This window comes from Lasiodiplodia theobromae, assembly GCF_012971845.1.
Source record: "Lasiodiplodia theobromae strain AM2As chromosome Unknown scaffold_37, whole genome shotgun sequence".
In the NCBI taxonomy this organism is placed as follows: Eukaryota; Fungi; Ascomycota; class Dothideomycetes; order Botryosphaeriales; family Botryosphaeriaceae; genus Lasiodiplodia; species Lasiodiplodia theobromae.
In genome coordinates this window covers 422,321-437,497 of record NW_023336516.1, presented here as the reverse complement: position 1 = coordinate 437,497, position 15,177 = coordinate 422,321, and the positions used below count along the sequence as shown (strand labels likewise).

Here is a 15,177-nt window from a genome sequence, read left to right as displayed (position 1 = left end):
CTGTGGTGCGTTGCAGCTTGATTACAAACGGTGTAAAAAGTGCTTTCCTTTTTGCTGTTTTCCACTGTGGTTCCCTTTTTCTTTCCCGGTGTCTCTTGAACAGCCAAGCGTTCTCCTCCGATATCTGCCCACATGAGCGATTCCTTGCACGAGACACAGAATTGAGACACGTTCTTCGAAACAATACTTAGTATCTCTCCACCAGGCTATTTACACTGTACCAGCTGCGCATATTTCGTCCTGAGCTGCCGCTCACTTTCAACCGATCCAGCCTCATAAAATGCAGTTGAAGGCGTCCCTAAAACGCGCCAAACAACCCCTCACGAACCTCCACCTCACCTCACCCCAACCCCACCACCCACCCAGCCTCACTCACTCAAACCCCAACCTCCTCCTCTCCTCCTCCTCCCTCACCGCCCAAAACCCATTCCTCACCCCAACCCACCCCCTCTCGAACCCGCGCGCCATCACCTCCTCCAGCCCAGGCCAGCACACGCTCGCCCACTCCCTTACCCTCACCCTCACCTCCTCCGCCTCCTCTTCGCCGACCACACCTCCGTACGCCACAACCGCGTCCCGAACTCCCCTCTTAAGCCCCCTCACCCCGCGCTCCAACCACGCCAACGCATCCGCCCGCTCCGCCTGCCAGACGGCCTCTCCGTCCGGACCAGTCGAACAGGCCCAGTCGGCCAGGCGGCTGCCGCGGTGGTCGTCTTCCCAGGCGGCGAAGAGGGTGTCCAAGTGGCGGTTGAGGGACCACCAGACGATGTCGCGTTTCTCTTCGTTCGTTAGTGATGATGATGGGAAGGGTGATGAAGATGGGGACGAGGAAGAAGGTAAAGGCGCTGATGACATGGCAGCAGCGGCATGCCCACTACCATCACGACCGCCACCGACGCGGAGACCGAGCACGACGTACGCGTCGTCGAGGACGCGGAGGGAGTAGGCAGGGACGCCGAACCATAGGACGCGGATGCGGGACGTGACGTATGTTTGCCAGGAGACGAGGGGGCAGGGCGGGTTCGAGGCGGACCAAGTCGACTCCGACGAGGAAGAGGAATAGGAAGGTCCCCAGCCGTACTGCGCGGAGGTGATGTCGAAGGCGTATTCCTCGGTGAGGCCGCCCGGAAGGGCCAGCCGGATGTGGTGGGCGTAGTGGTTCAGGATGGCTGGGTCCGGCATGCCGTGGCGCGAGGAAGCAGGGTTGTCCTCGATGAGGTGCATGGTGAGCGGCGGCTCGTCGACCGTCTCGACGGAGATTTCGGATATCGCTGCGGGGAAGGCTGTTTGTTTTGCCAATGAGGAAGGGCTGAGTTAGTAAATGGGGGAGTTTATAATATATCACGGGGAGAAAGGAATAGACGACAAAGAACCAAAGGGCACAGAGGAGAGGAGGAGAGATGAACGGAACATACGCCCCAAAACCCTCTCAATCATCCTCGCCATAACCACCGCGGCGTCCTCACACATGCAAGTCGCCAACAGTGCCTCCCTCGCCATCTCATTCGGCATTTTGTCGTACGGGAAATCGAACAGCGACATCTCACACAGCTCCCAAGGCTCATCGTACACCTCCATGTCCGCGTCGTGAACGAGATGGATCTGCATATTCTTCTTCGTCTTCGTCTTCTCCTGCTTTCCTGTCGCCGTGTCACTGCTGCTATCGTTGCTGTTGTTGTAGTCGTCGCCGCTCACCATTATCGGGACGAGGGAATGGTCGTACGTGTGCTCGCGCCAGATGGTGTACGCATCTTGCAGGAAGACGGCAGCGCGGAAGAAGGCGGTGCGGAGACGGATCGCTTCAGCGACTGGGTCCGCGTCATCGGCGTGGGTGTCGGCGGGCGATGAGGACGAGGAGTCCGCGGGCGGCTCGTGTGATGGCGAGCATGATGAGCTGGGTGAGTCTGGCGGGCCGTCATCGCCAAGTGAAAGAGATGCGGTGCCGGCGATGAGGGACTTCGCGCTGCTTTCGTCCATTGCTTGCGACTGCGTCGGATCTGGAGGATTGTTGCGCGGATTCATGTAGGGTAGAAGCATGTCTGGCGGTAAGGAATAAAGTTGCAAGGAAAGAAGCAAGCGGCATAAGTTGCGTGTGAGCGATTGTTGACATTTTTGCGATTGCGGTCAGCGTCCTAACACACCACATCGACCACCTCTCACCCTACGAAGACGTTTCTAATCTTGTACCACAGCGACCTCTGCTTCACTTCCTCGACCTCCGTCTCCATCTCAAAGTCCTCGCGACGGCCCGTGTAGATATCCATCTCTTCCAGCTTCACGAACTTCGTCTTGTGCCAGAGCTTATAAACAACAACGAGCAAGACAAATATGGGCAGCAAAATGTAATTGATGACGAAGTCTTGGGCGCTGAAGGGCTTCAGGAAAGCGGTGTAACCTAGCAGCGAACGTTAGAAACACTTGACTACACCCGAGATATTTCTGCGGCTCACCTTGGAAGAAGATCAGGAAGACGTTGGCGGCCAAGCACGCGTACGTGCCGTACGGATACCACAACGCCTTGAAGGGCAACTCTTCGATGCTCTGTCCCTGCGCCTTCATGGCCTGGCGGAAACGGATGTGGACCCACTCGATGACGGCCCAGACGATGAAGGTCGCGACGCCGGACAGCGTGATCAGCGCCTCGTACAGGACACCGGCGTTGGACGACTGCGAGAGGAAGGAGATGCAGGCCCACAGGTTGGAGAAGAGCAGCGCGGCCCACGGCACGCCGGCCTTGTTCGTCTTGCCCAGGAACTTGGGCGCCATGCTTGACTGGGCCATGTGGACCATGGTCCTCGACGCGACGTACAGTGCCGAGTTGCCGGCCGAGATGACCGAGATGACGATCAGGCCGTTGATGAGGTGGGCGGCGGGGGCGATGTTGGCGTCGGCGAGAGAGATGGTCAACGGGGAGGACGCCGTCTTGGAGCCCTTGCCGATCAAGCGCGAGTCGTTGTAGGGGATGAGGATGCCGATGAAGAACATCATGCCGATGTAGAAGATGAGGATACGCCAGAAGACCTGGTTGATGGCGCGGGGAACGGCCTTGCGGGGGTTGGATGATTCACCAGCAGTGATACCGACCCTGCGGCAGTTAGTCTTCTGCTACTGATGGACATAGCAGAGATGAAGCCACTCACATTTCCGTACCAGCGTACAGAGTACCGGCGATGACGAATGTCCTCGCAACACCGTTGATGCCATCAGCAAAGGCACCTGGGTCCTCCCAGTACTTGAAACCAATCTTCTGCGGGCCAATACCACCGGCGGAGATACAGATGGCGATAATGAAGAAGATGGAGATGGAGATAACCTTGATCCTACGAAGCTTTAGTATAACGTCACACTCTTTGCAGACAGGAGAACTTACAACGACAGCCAGTATTCAACCTCTCCGTATGCTAGAACACCCAGCATGCTCAAGGAGATGAAGAGAGCCCAGAAGATCAGGATCCATGCCCATTGTGGTACGACATCCGTCCAGTACATGACAACCAGAGAGATGGCATTATACTCGTTCGCCAAAACCTACCCAACGCCAGTGAGCACAGACGTCGAAAAAAAAAATCAGGAGACCGGACCACTTACGGTAACCCACAAGTACCAGTAGGCCCAACCCAAGGCAAAGGAAAGCGCAGGATCGATGAAGCGGCCAGCATAGTCGGTGAAGGAGCCGGAAACGGGAATCAGCGTGGCCAATTCTCCAAGAGATTGCCTGTGGGGACGTTAGTCTGCTTAGTGAATCGTTCCCCGTGGGGAAGACGATTCTCTTACATAACGAAAAAGACGATGATTCCGACCAGCGAGAAGCTGATGAGAATACCGGCTGGACCGGCGAGACGAAGAGCATTTCCAGAACCAACGAGAAGACCGGGACCGATGATGCCTGAGGGAGTGCGTTAGTCGTTTGGGTGCTTCTGAGAAGAATCGGGATGCTCACCTCCGATGGCAATCATCTGCAAGTGCCTGGACTTGAGGGCGCGCTTGAGGCCGGTAGCCTCGACGCCGTTCTGACCCTGCTCATCAGAGCGCGCCTCGGTGTCGACGTAGACATCATCGGTCTTCTTCTGCCCGTCATAGTCGGCCATGGTGGGCGAAAGGCTGCTGGGAGGAAAAGATGGGTTCAGAATTCTGTCGAAGGCCGCGCAAAGGACCTATAAAGGCGTGGCCGTGGGCGAATAGCAGACAAATGATGTTACCTCACAGCGGGTTTCTGGGCACTTGGCGGACATCCACCTTGTCGCGCAAGAGAGGCGGCGATAGCGCAATGGCGTGCTTGGACTCGGCGATTGGCTCTTGGCAGAGAGCCTTTCCAAGCCCGTCAAGCTTCGCCCACCCCTCTGCTCGAGGGTAGGGCTGACTCGTCTCTCTGGCGAGCACGCCATCTCGTGCGACTGTGGTTGCCGTTGTCGTCGGCGTGCGCGCTCGGAAGTTGTGGCTGCTGGATCCGGCCTTGTTTTATTGTTTTTCCTCTCCCTGGCCGCACTCATGCCCAACCCCCGCGCGGCGCGACTGCGGCACCACTGCCCCCCGGGGTCGTACAGCTCGGACTCGAGGCTCTTGTTGGCGTGAAGGAGAAGAATCCATGCTCGCCGCCGGTGACGCCCTGATCTGCTTGGCACGCAGTTATCGCGGCGGAAAGGAACGTGTTTCTAGAATGCCCAGCCTTGGCAGCCATGCTTACGACGCGAAGACCCCGCCGCCGACGGGCTTGGAGGCTGAAATTGATAACGTCGCGCACTTCTGACCGTGCAAAACCTGGGGCGAGATCCGATTCTCTCTGTCTACTGAATTAGGCAAAGCAAACCAGAAGCGGGTTGTTAATAGGTAATGGAAACACTAGGATCGCCGCTAAACTGACACTGTATAGGCCAGTCATTCGCCGGGCAATTTGCAATTCGTCATGTTATATGTATGAACAGCAATATGTACAGGGCGTGAAGAAAATAAACCAAGAGATGCAAATATTCTTCACATCTCACACATCAACGCCATATGCTGACCAAGCCTGCCAGACATTCTCCGACCCTATGCCGGTGTGATCAAAGTCGAACAAGAAAAACAAGCTCGAAGGTAGGAAGACGTATTGTTACCATGCAATGTCCTCAAAGGCGGTCCTGAGCACCTCGGTTCTCGTCTTTTGCATCTCCGGTGCTCCGCTGCCGACGAGATCCAAAATCTCAATCACCCTGCGGATATCATGTTTCGCCGCCACCAGCAGCGGCTCTTCGATCGGCGCTTTGGTCTGCCGTTGATACGGTGAGTCTTCTTGTTGTTGGATTACGAGGAGGCGTGCCATCATGAGCTAAACAACTTCATTAGACGCTTTTCTCCATATCTTTGAGAGGGGAATCCATACCGCTTCTTCGAATGCGCGGTGTTGAAACACCCACCACACTCCCGCATCAATCCTCAAGTGCTCCCAGAGATCGAAGAATGAACGAATCGCATGCCTTGCCGACTCCAACGCTCCGCGAACGTCACATTTGACGCCACAAGCCTCGTTCTCGTCAGCCAGCAAGAGCATGACGCAGTGATAATAGTTACTGCGGAAAAACAACATCTGCTTCGCAAGACGCTGGTTTGATGCTACGAACTCTTCGGTGATTTCGTGCGACATGCTGGCTGGAATGTTGGCATGCAAAGACCGGAATGACGTGAGCAGATTGCTCTTCTCGCGAGGCGAGTTCGTCAACGGCCGGCTCAGCGATCTTGGTATGCAGATGTTGCGCTGCACCAGGTTTGCAAGCTTCCACATGGTGCGAATGTAGTCGCGGTCTGCCAGCTCGTGTGGGAGCAGGCTGGTCGGCGGCGGTGCGATGTTACTTATCCTCATTGGGTTCGGCAGTGATTCTGGTGTATTCCGGGCATTGCTTCCAGTCTCGTGTTCTCCTTCTGGTTCATCCGTCAAAGAGTCGACGTGCACGTCTGAAATCGTGGCCGTCGGTGGAAGCTTCAGCAAGACTGTGAGGAAAGTATCCTGGAACAACACCGCTTGCCACACCTTTCGCCGCTGCTGCTTTTCGAGTGCTGACGCTCGTGGCACGATGAGTTCGGGGTCCCGGTTGAGACCCATTGCGTATGCTTGACGCATCAGCACTCCTCCAAAAGACCATGCGTCCGACGCGTGGTTGTTGTTCATGAGGAAGTAGTTGATGAGCACCATTGCCTGGATCGTCCGGAGAGATATACGACTAAGGTATCCCGATATTCTAAGAGCCTGGTGCGCCGCCGACACGTAGAATTCGGCTATCTGGGCGCGCTCCTGCAAGTCGGGCATCTGGATGAACTGCGTTCCCATAGCGTACACGACGAAGTGCAGTCCCAGAAGAGCCGAGTCTGCCTGGCATTTGTCTTCGTGGGAAAGCGACCAGAAGCGCTCGTAATCGGCCTCAAATTTGGGTCGATGGATCATGGGGTATACGGGGTCAACAGCCTCGAAGTACTTTGCTACCAAGATGTCCGCCTGTTCTCTGCGGGGTAGCACGCCTATGACTTCTTGCAGGCCTCCACGCATGGTCCTGGAGGTGGGGGTCAGCGAAGCGCGGACAGGACGGGCAGGAGGAAGCGGTACCAGTAGTTTGAGAAGGGGTGCTCGGAGCCCAGACCAAAGACCAGAGACGGAGTGTGTTTGGTGTACGGCACATTGGACAGGAGCTGATGAACTGATGAGGACGTCGAGGAGGTCGACTGGCTGCGATACTGTTGCGGGCGGGGGCAACCCTGATGCTCATGCAGTTCGGTCAGCCCCAGCAGATCATTTGCCGGATGATGGGAGTAGATCCAGAAGCCATAATCCTGGTGCATGACAGCCTCGAAGGAGCGAAGCGTATAAGGAAATAGGAAATGGGAGAGCGGCCGGCTCGAGGCATGCTTGCAACACCCATGAGCACGTGATCACCTGGAGGCTTGGGCACACTGGGAGACGGCGCGCTGGGAGACAGTACAGAGCGGCGCAAGCTTACCTCTGACGAAGACGCCGAGGGCGTCACGACGCCCAGCTGGGCTTGTTCCATGGCCTTTTTGCGGGCCTTGCTGGTGGCACGGCCGCCATTGCGTCTTGGGGGGGAGCAGTCAGTGGGCGAGTCACGAAGCGAGGTCGAGGATAACCTACTCGGCGGAGGCGATGAGATTGGCGACTTCAGAATAGCGGCACTCGGACTGGCGCTTGATGCAGGCCAGACACTGGGGGCGGCCACGGTCGCACTGCAAAGACGTCAGCACGGGGGCGTGGCACTGGGGCGGCTGGCGGGGCGGACCTTGGTCTTGCGCTCGACGCAGCAGTCGCAGCTCAGGGTAGGTTTGTTGCGCTTCTGCTTCTTGCGCGAGGGTTGGTCGGCGGACTCGCCATTGTCGGGCGGCGACTCGGTCGGGGTCAGGTCAGGCTTGATGTCTGCTTGGTGTTGTTGCTGGTCCATCGCGTGGGGCGTGGGCTGCGGCGCGAGGTCAGCGGGAAGGGCGGCGGGTTGAGCCGCATCCGCCGACGTGGCCATGGCTCCTCCTGTCACCGTGAGGATCTCCGCGCGCGCTGCATGGGTGTGAGACTCTGGGGACAACAGCGCCTGGAGAGGGTCCGCCCGGGAATAAAAGCAAAGGGAGCGACGCAGCTGAGCGAGCGCGGAGGATCAGGCGCCACACCACTGCCTTAAGCACCTGGCCTCCCGGCCCTCCGTCCCCAACATCATTGGTCGCCAAAGCTCGCGCAGGATCAGCGCGGTCGGTGCTGCGGCTAGCGCCGCGACCCAGATCGATCCCGTCTGAGCTGATCCGCCATGCCCAGCAGTCTTGTGCAACTCGCCAGCTGCAGACCCGGCCTTTGGATAGACGGCGCCGCGGCGTCGGGAAGCTGCAGCTACCTATAGGCCTGCGGCGCCACACCACCGCCCCAGCCACAGCACGAATGTTGGAGTCGCTGACACGGCTCCACATCGCGTTTACGCACGCGGGCCCGTCACCGCTGCATGCGAAATTTTGCTTCATGCTCCTGCGACTCGTGTGCACCGCGACGTGATTGGGCGTCAAATTTTCACCCGTCGACGCACAGCCACGCCTACTCTTCATCCCCTATAGTAGCCAAATGCGGCGGCAACCCCACCCGTGGTTCTCACGTAAAAGGCTGAGACAATCATCGAGTCTCGACCGTTTTATGCGTGAACCTCACTCCGGATATGTAGAACCGACAGCAGCTGCGGACGAACCTCCGCTGTCATTGCGACGGAATATTGCAGGGGACGGCTCCTTTTCTCCAAACGTAGAAGCGCAGATCGGAGCCATATTCGCTGTCGACTGTTCCTTTGCCAATAAGACTTGCCGCGTGCAGGGGTCTGGACAAAGTCAATCGCCACATAACAAACAGCTGTCGACCCAATTGTCCTTCACGTGTATTGAAAATCTCGACGAAAGGCCAGCCGCGACGCAGGCAGTGCATGCTTCGGCCGACATGTGAGAAGAATGTCAGGCTTGTGTCAGGCCTATAATCGATAAGCTTTGCGCTAGTCCTTTTCGGGCGTTGCGCGTCATCTCAGAGCTCCAACTTCCGTCGCAAGCTGCGTTCAGCGCTCACTTTGGCAACACAACAACATCCCGTTGAGCTATTTCTGGGTGATTCAGCCTCTCAACCGACTAAAATATCATCCCGAGCTATCCCTCGCACTGCCATCACTTACATCAGCTCTACTTGGGGCCTGCAGCTCCGGCATCGCAGCTACCTAGGCATCCGCAGCTAGCCACCATGTACCCGACTACGCTCACCGCATTCCTCGCCCTCCTCTCATCCGCCGCCGCCATCCCCGCGACGACCTCCGATCCTCTCCCGCTGGTAATATGGCACGGACTGGGCGACAACTACCTGGCTGAGGGCCTTCGGGAGGTGGGCGAACTGGCCGAGAAGGTGCACCCGGGCACCTTCGTTTACAACGTACGCCTAGACAACGACGCCAGCAGCGACCGCACCGCCACCTTCTTCGGCAACGTGACGGTGCAGCTGGCCCAGGTGTGCGCCGACCTGGCCGCCCACCCCATCCTGTCGTCAGCCCCCGCCATCGACGCCCTCGGCTTCTCGCAGGGCGGCCAGTTCCTGCGCGGCTACGTCGAGCGCTGCAACAACCCGCCCGTGCGCAGCCTCGTCACCTTCGGCAGCCAGCATAACGGCATCGCAAAGTTTCAGGCCTGCGGCCCCACCGACTGGCTGTGCAAGGGCGCCATGGGCCTGCTTCGCTCCAGCGCATGGAGCTCCTTCGTCCAGAACCGCGTCGTGCCCGCCCAGTACTACCGCGAGATCAACGAGTCCACCGGCCTCGGCTCCGACAGCTACCTCGAGCACTCCAACTTCCTCGCCGATATCAACAACGAGCGCGAGCTCAAGAACCAGACGTACAAGAAGAACCTGTCCACCCTGGAGAAGTTTGTCATGTTCGTCTTCACTGAAGACACCACCGTGATACCCAAGGAGACGGGCTGGTTTTCCGAGGTCAATGCCACGTCGGAGGAAGTCACAAGGATCCAGGATAGGAAGATCTACAAGGAAGATTGGATTGGCCTGAAGCAGCTCGATGAGAAGGGTGCTTTGGTCTTTAAGAACATCACCGGCGAGCACATGCACTTGAACGAAGATGATCTGGAGGAGACTTTCCGCAAGTACTTCGGACCGTTACGCAAGAAGAAGTCGGTTCTCCAGGAGGTGTTGGGAGACTGGGAGCTATAGATAAGTAGAAACTTTGACAACTACATTACTAACTGACACAATCGTGATGGGAGGGTTAAACTATTCCGAATTCTTGTTACTGAGATTTTAAATCCTGCTTACGTTTCAGTTGAATTCGGCTTATGTGTACTCATTCTACGCCCGGATTTTCGCTTCAATCGCCCATGAATAAACAATGTAGCGTCGTTGGTGTGGCATAGAAAGGGCCAATTTCTAACGCCCTCTGTAACGTAAATTATAGTTGGTTAAGTGAATCTCGAAAGGAGAAAAAAACAAATAGCCAGTGTAACCATAAAGAAAAACACAAAAGAAGTTCGGTAGCTATGCCATTACTATGTGGGAGAGGAACTCAATCTTGATATCAGGGAAGAAAAAAAAAAGAGAGGGAAAATGGTGGAAATAGCGGACTTGTTGGGTTTGCTGGAGCATCATATCCTCATTGGCAACAACATAGTTTCCAAAAGCTCGAATTTGGCGAGGTCGAACCTCCACGGTGAGGCTGCGGCCTAGAATTCCTTGTTGCTGGTTGAGACTTAGGATTCCTTGTTGCTGGTTGAGGCTGAGGATCCTTTATTGCAGGTTGAGGCCCAGGGTCCTCTGTTGTGGGCAGGAGCCGGCGTAGATCATCCTTTGATAGTATCTTTTTTAGCACGTCTACAATAGATCGATTTATCTTTGTCATGGTCCCTCCGAAGTTGATGGTCCGATCGAATTCGAGAGTAGGATTTGCTCCATGCTTGAGTAGTAGTTCGATTACGATCGGGAGGTTTCTCGCACTAAATCGCCACCGTCTACTATGTCGACGGGGAGGACACCTATTGTCGCAATACATCAAGAACATCGCCCAGGGGGTCATTCCTTCAGGGATCGAAGGCAGGTTCGGGTTTGCACCAAGCTCCAAGAGTGTGCAAACCATTTCAGGGTCCAAAACCTCGTCAAAGAGCTCTGGAGTAGATGCAGTTCTGAAGGGTGGGCGTAGCGCATAGTCAAGATATGGCCTGCCAAACCTTTTGCCCTTATCCAGCAGGTCACGGCATCCGGACAGTTTTTGCTCGACATATAGTCTTTGTCCTGCTTGGATAGCAAGGCCTAGGAAATCACATTGATCTTTTTCGCTTACGTGCGGGTGAACGCATAGCTCGTTTAGGAGAACGTTCGTCCAGTGACTTCGAATATCATAGTTGCGTTGTGTGAAGTGTCTGTCCAGCTCGTCAAGAACATCGGTCTGTGCAACCCGATTGTGGACCTCCACCTCACGAGTGTAAAACAGCAGGTTTTCCACCGGTCGGAATGATGGTTCGTCTGCAGGGGATGTCTTGATCTCTGCAAGTAGGGACCTGCAAATCGAAGTTCGGGGGTCAAATCCCGGCGTCCTTTCTCGAAGCATAGCAGAAACTTCGCGTGAGTTCTCAAGAAATTCCTTGACGGTACGATGGAGAAATTGGACGGTGACATCGTAGCACGAATGCACATCCTCATGGTCCCGCTGACGCACCTCCAGGAGATCCTTTGAGCGTGCATGGAGCCGCCGTCTCATTCTCTCGTATAAATTCACGTCATCTCCAGGTAGATCAATATTTTGAGCCATCGCGTACTCGGCGTCCTGGGTCTCAACATCCAGAAAGTGGTAAGCCACGATTGATAGTGGCCTATGAGCCACCATCGCAGTCTGCAGAATCCTTGCTGATGTTGCTTGATACACCGGCTCTATCGATTCAATTGATCGCTTGAAGAGCTCCTCTAGTCCTTCCGGCAAGGCATAGATCCGTCGTTGAAGCTCGGCAGTTGTGTCTTGGCCCTCTAATCCCTTGAAAATGGATCTTACGACGAGATAAACCCATAAAAATACCCCTTGGGCCTTGGATGTGATTTGCGGGATGAGATCTACGCATTCCGGTGTTCTTATCTGAAGCCTTTTGAAATCTTCATTGCTTTCAAGCATATCCCGCACGTATATCTGCATGTCGATGATAGTAAGATCCTGCATACAAAGTTTCCGCCGGTTCTGAGAAAGCTCGTTCGAAACAAAAGGCCAGGGGCGCGAGGAGAGACAAAGCTTGATATCAGGCGATATGGAGACGTCTTTGAGAAGTTGAAGTAGGTCGTTGTGATCGCCGTTCTTGATACTCGATTCGAATTCGTCCAGGCCGTCCACGAAAAAGCAAACCCTGATAGGAAGCAGTTTTTGTTTCCCAAGTGCTCGGAATACTTCAGTAAGTTCGCGCAGGGTCCAGACGCTTTCACGCTCGCTGACTTTATTCCAACGATCTGAACATGCCATTGGAATCAGCTCGGGAGCTTGCTGAAAGACCTGAAATAGCAAAGAGCGCAGAAGCCCTTCTTGGGACTTTTGTTCCTGGTAGCCACTGTTCCAGAAGGAATACGACGCAATGATTACTCTTTCTTGGCCTGCCCATTGCTCGAGAGCTGTCTTTGTTTCCTGCCGACGGCACAGGAATTTCATGAACGTAGACTTTCCGGAGCCAGCTTTGCCTGTCACCCAGAAGATGCCGCCTTCAGTCTCGAGCCACTGCTTCAAGGGGATTATCTTGTCGTTGTATGCCCATTCAAAAGTCCTGGCGTGGGCAGGCTTTATCTCTTCGAATCGAACTTTGATTGTTGCGAAATGAAGGCTTCGGAGTATTGTTTGCTCTTTCGGCGCTCTCATTCCTGCTTCTCCGAACTCGGTCATCTTGACTGCGGTCAAGAAGAAGTCATTTTTTCCATTCTGTTTCCTCATTTGTCTTATCTCTTTAATGATCTCAGATCTTGTGCTGTCAAGAGCTTCTGCTGTGCGAATTCGGAGGTTCCTGCTTTCGTTGCAAACACCCATAATTGCCTTCGCAGTCTCTGATTGCTGATCACTTGAAACTGTTAGCATATCTTGGGATTGATTTTCTACTCTCTTGAAAGACCTACCTGAGCTGTTTCAAGAAATGGGTGTTGAGACTGTTCCTGAAAGAATCCAAGCGGGTGTGAAGTTCGTTGATTTGCTCCTGCTCCAGAGAGTTGCGCAATGCAATCCGTATAGATTTCAGTCTTAGATGACGAGTTCCCTTTGGGAGTTTGAGTGCTTGTATCACGTTCAACAGCTCGTTAGAGGTTCTGTGGCAGGCTGCTGCCAGCTCAACGAGACCATTGTCTGTTTGCAAGGCCTCTTTAGATGAATCGTGAGGAGATGCCAGTGGATCGGTGAGTTGTTTCAAGTCTAGCGTGATCAACTCCAGGTCGACATTCTCTTGGGCTGCACCATTTGCTGAACGGTAGATTTCTTTGCTCTCCTTGACAAGTTTTGTTGCGAATTCGATGAACTGTAAGATGTTGCCGGCGAAACTTATAGCTGCAAAAGGCTCCAACATTTTGCCATCTGAAGAGAGTGGAGGAAAAGAATTTCTTTCCTGACGGCAAGGCTGAATATAAGCCATCAATCACCCCGGCCAGCGGCTGTGCCCTGCTGCGCCCAGTTCGTGTAACGTCGATTTTACTGGCCGGTGCAGGACATGGTCACAGCTGGTGCCAAGAGGATTAAAAGTTCCCGCATCTACAGAGGGGTACTGCATCCGAAGGCTAGCGTTAATTTTTTTTTTTGCTCATTTCATAGGCGGTTGTAGCTATCGTCCGGACGTGCATGTAGAATTTTAAGACATATATTGTTATTCCAAAGGGGAAAAAAAAGAAGAGAAGAAATTGCTGAGGCATAGTTACGCCTGGGGCGTTACTATTCTTCACGCTAGCCTTCGGCTCTGTAAAGACCAATTAGAAGACCGTAGCTTACGTTCCCATCCACTGTCGCAAAGATAGCAAAACTATTTTAGGGCATGTATTGCAACGTCTTAACTCCAACTGGTCTCCTGGCGTAGGCACCAGAGCTATGACACTTTACCTCGGCACCGACTCGGCAGCCTTGCGCCCAGGGTCAGATCGATTGTGGGGTTCGGGAATGCACCACCAACCCCACACAGACTAACTCCCCTCCATCCGGGACCTCAATTATTAATCATCCAGATTACTCTTCTGAGCCCATATAACAACTAAGGTTGCTTTCCCAATCGGACCAGCTCCCAAGCAACATCTTCTTCAATTCCTCCAGCGCCTGGGCTCCCAACTCTCAACCGCCAATCGCACCCCACATTCCACACCAGCAAGAACCCCAAGGAAAAGAAAAGAAAAAAATAAAGACATCACAACAATGCCCACCGCCATCGCAATCCGCAAAATCGACGGCAAGCCCGGCTCCGTCTACTACCCACTGGAGAAAATCAGCGTGCCCGCCGCAACGCCGACGTCAGCGACGCACGTCACCCTGCGCATCTCGGCCGCGGCCCTCAACCACCGCGACCTCTTCATCCGGCAGCACCTGTACCCAGGCACGACCTTCGGCGTGCCGCTTCTGGCCGACGGCGTCGGCGTCGTTACAGCCACTGCCGCTGGCGCCGACGCGGGCACGCAGCGCTGGGTAGGCAAGCGCGCGCTGCTCAACCCGGGCACGGGGTGGAAGGCGGACCCGGCGGGGCCCGAGGACCCGCGCGGCTACGCGATTCTCGGCGGCACGAAGCTGAATCCCGTCGGCACGCTGTGCGAGGAGGTGTGCGTCGACGCGGGCGAGCTGGAGGAGGCGCCGGCGCACCTGAGCGACGTCGAGGCCGCGGCGCTGCCGCTGACGGGCCTGACGGCGTGGCGGGCCGTCGTGACCAAGGCGGGCAGGGAGAATGTGGGCGCCGGGAAGAACGTGCTTGTGACGGGGATCGGCGGGGGTGTGGCGTTGATGGCGTTGCAGTTTGCGAGCGCGCTGGGCGCCAGGGTGTTCGTGACCAGCGGGAGCGAGGAGAAGCTCGAGAAGGCGAAGAAGTTGGGGGCGGCGGGCGGTGTGAACTACAAGGAGGAAGGGTGGGAGAAGAAGCTGCAGGGGTTGGTCGGGCAGGGTGGGAAACTGGATGCGATTATTGATGGTGCGGGTGGCGATGTCGTGGAGAAGGGAGCGAAGTTGCTGAAGGTGAGTGATTCTTGAACATCAAGAAGCAGCTGCTGATGAGACTTAACAGAACGGTGGCGTCATCGTGTCCTACGGCATGACCCTCGGCCCCAAGATGCCCTTCCTCATGAGCGCTGTCCTCAAGAACATCGAGCTCAAGGGCTCAACCATGGGCTCTCGTCTTGAGTTCAAGCAGATGGTCGACTTCGTCAAGGAGAAGAAACTCAAGCCCGTCATTTCGCGTGTTGTATCCGGCATCGATAACATTGAGGGTATTGATGGACTGTTTGACGACATGAAGAAGGGTAGTCAGTTTGGAAAGCTGGTCATCGAGATTGCCAAGGATGGTGAGAGTAGTAAGTTGTAATTGCGACGGGGAGATTTCCTACATATACTCATGACGTATGATAGAATAAACACCAATGGAGAATAATAGACGATGGAGGAATAATTCGGATGTGCTGATACTCAATGTCTCCAAGAGTCAACCTTGCTCCTAAAG

General features: G+C 55.2%; 5 protein-coding genes across 5 annotated transcripts; 2 read left to right on the top strand and 3 right to left on the bottom strand.

The window, feature by feature from the left end:
- Nucleotides 1-372: 372 nt before the first annotated feature.
- LTHEOB_10338 (putative TBC domain protein) lies at nt 373-2,037 on the bottom strand (the record flags this gene model as incomplete). The annotated part of the gene is made up of 2 exons (XM_035506972.1): nt 373-1,271; nt 1,416-2,037. The coding sequence occupies 2 exons, from the start codon at nt 2,035-2,037 to the stop codon at nt 373-375; spliced, it is 1,521 nt and encodes a 506-aa protein (XP_035368107.1).
- A 119-nt stretch (nt 2,038-2,156) lies between these two features.
- On the bottom strand, nt 2,157-4,088 carry LTHEOB_10337 (Amino acid permease; the record flags this gene model as incomplete). The annotated part of the gene is made up of 7 exons (XM_035506971.1): nt 2,157-2,395; nt 2,451-3,085; nt 3,141-3,320; nt 3,371-3,528; nt 3,589-3,715; nt 3,775-3,886; nt 3,941-4,088. The coding sequence occupies 7 exons, from the start codon at nt 4,086-4,088 to the stop codon at nt 2,157-2,159; spliced, it is 1,599 nt and encodes a 532-aa protein (XP_035368106.1).
- A 1,001-nt stretch (nt 4,089-5,089) lies between these two features.
- Nucleotides 5,090-7,418, bottom strand: LTHEOB_10336 (Zn 2cys6 transcription factor; the record flags this gene model as incomplete). The annotated part of the gene is made up of 6 exons (XM_035506970.1): nt 5,090-5,305; nt 5,360-6,521; nt 6,575-6,873; nt 6,966-7,059; nt 7,115-7,206; nt 7,260-7,418. 6 exons carry the CDS (start codon nt 7,416-7,418, stop codon nt 5,090-5,092), a joined length of 2,022 nt encoding a protein of 673 aa, XP_035368105.1.
- A 1,313-nt stretch (nt 7,419-8,731) lies between these two features.
- Nucleotides 8,732-9,703, top strand: LTHEOB_10335 (Palmitoyl-protein thioesterase precursor protein; the record flags this gene model as incomplete). Its single annotated transcript, XM_035506969.1, has 1 exon — nt 8,732-9,703. The coding sequence occupies one exon, from the start codon at nt 8,732-8,734 to the stop codon at nt 9,701-9,703; it is 972 nt and encodes a 323-aa protein (XP_035368104.1).
- A 4,189-nt stretch (nt 9,704-13,892) lies between these two features.
- On the top strand, nt 13,893-15,042 carry LTHEOB_10334 (alcohol dehydrogenase; the record flags this gene model as incomplete). Its single annotated transcript, XM_035506968.1, has 2 exons — nt 13,893-14,696; nt 14,746-15,042. 2 exons carry the CDS (start codon nt 13,893-13,895, stop codon nt 15,040-15,042), a joined length of 1,101 nt encoding a protein of 366 aa, XP_035368103.1.
- Nucleotides 15,043-15,177: the final 135 nt, after the last annotated feature.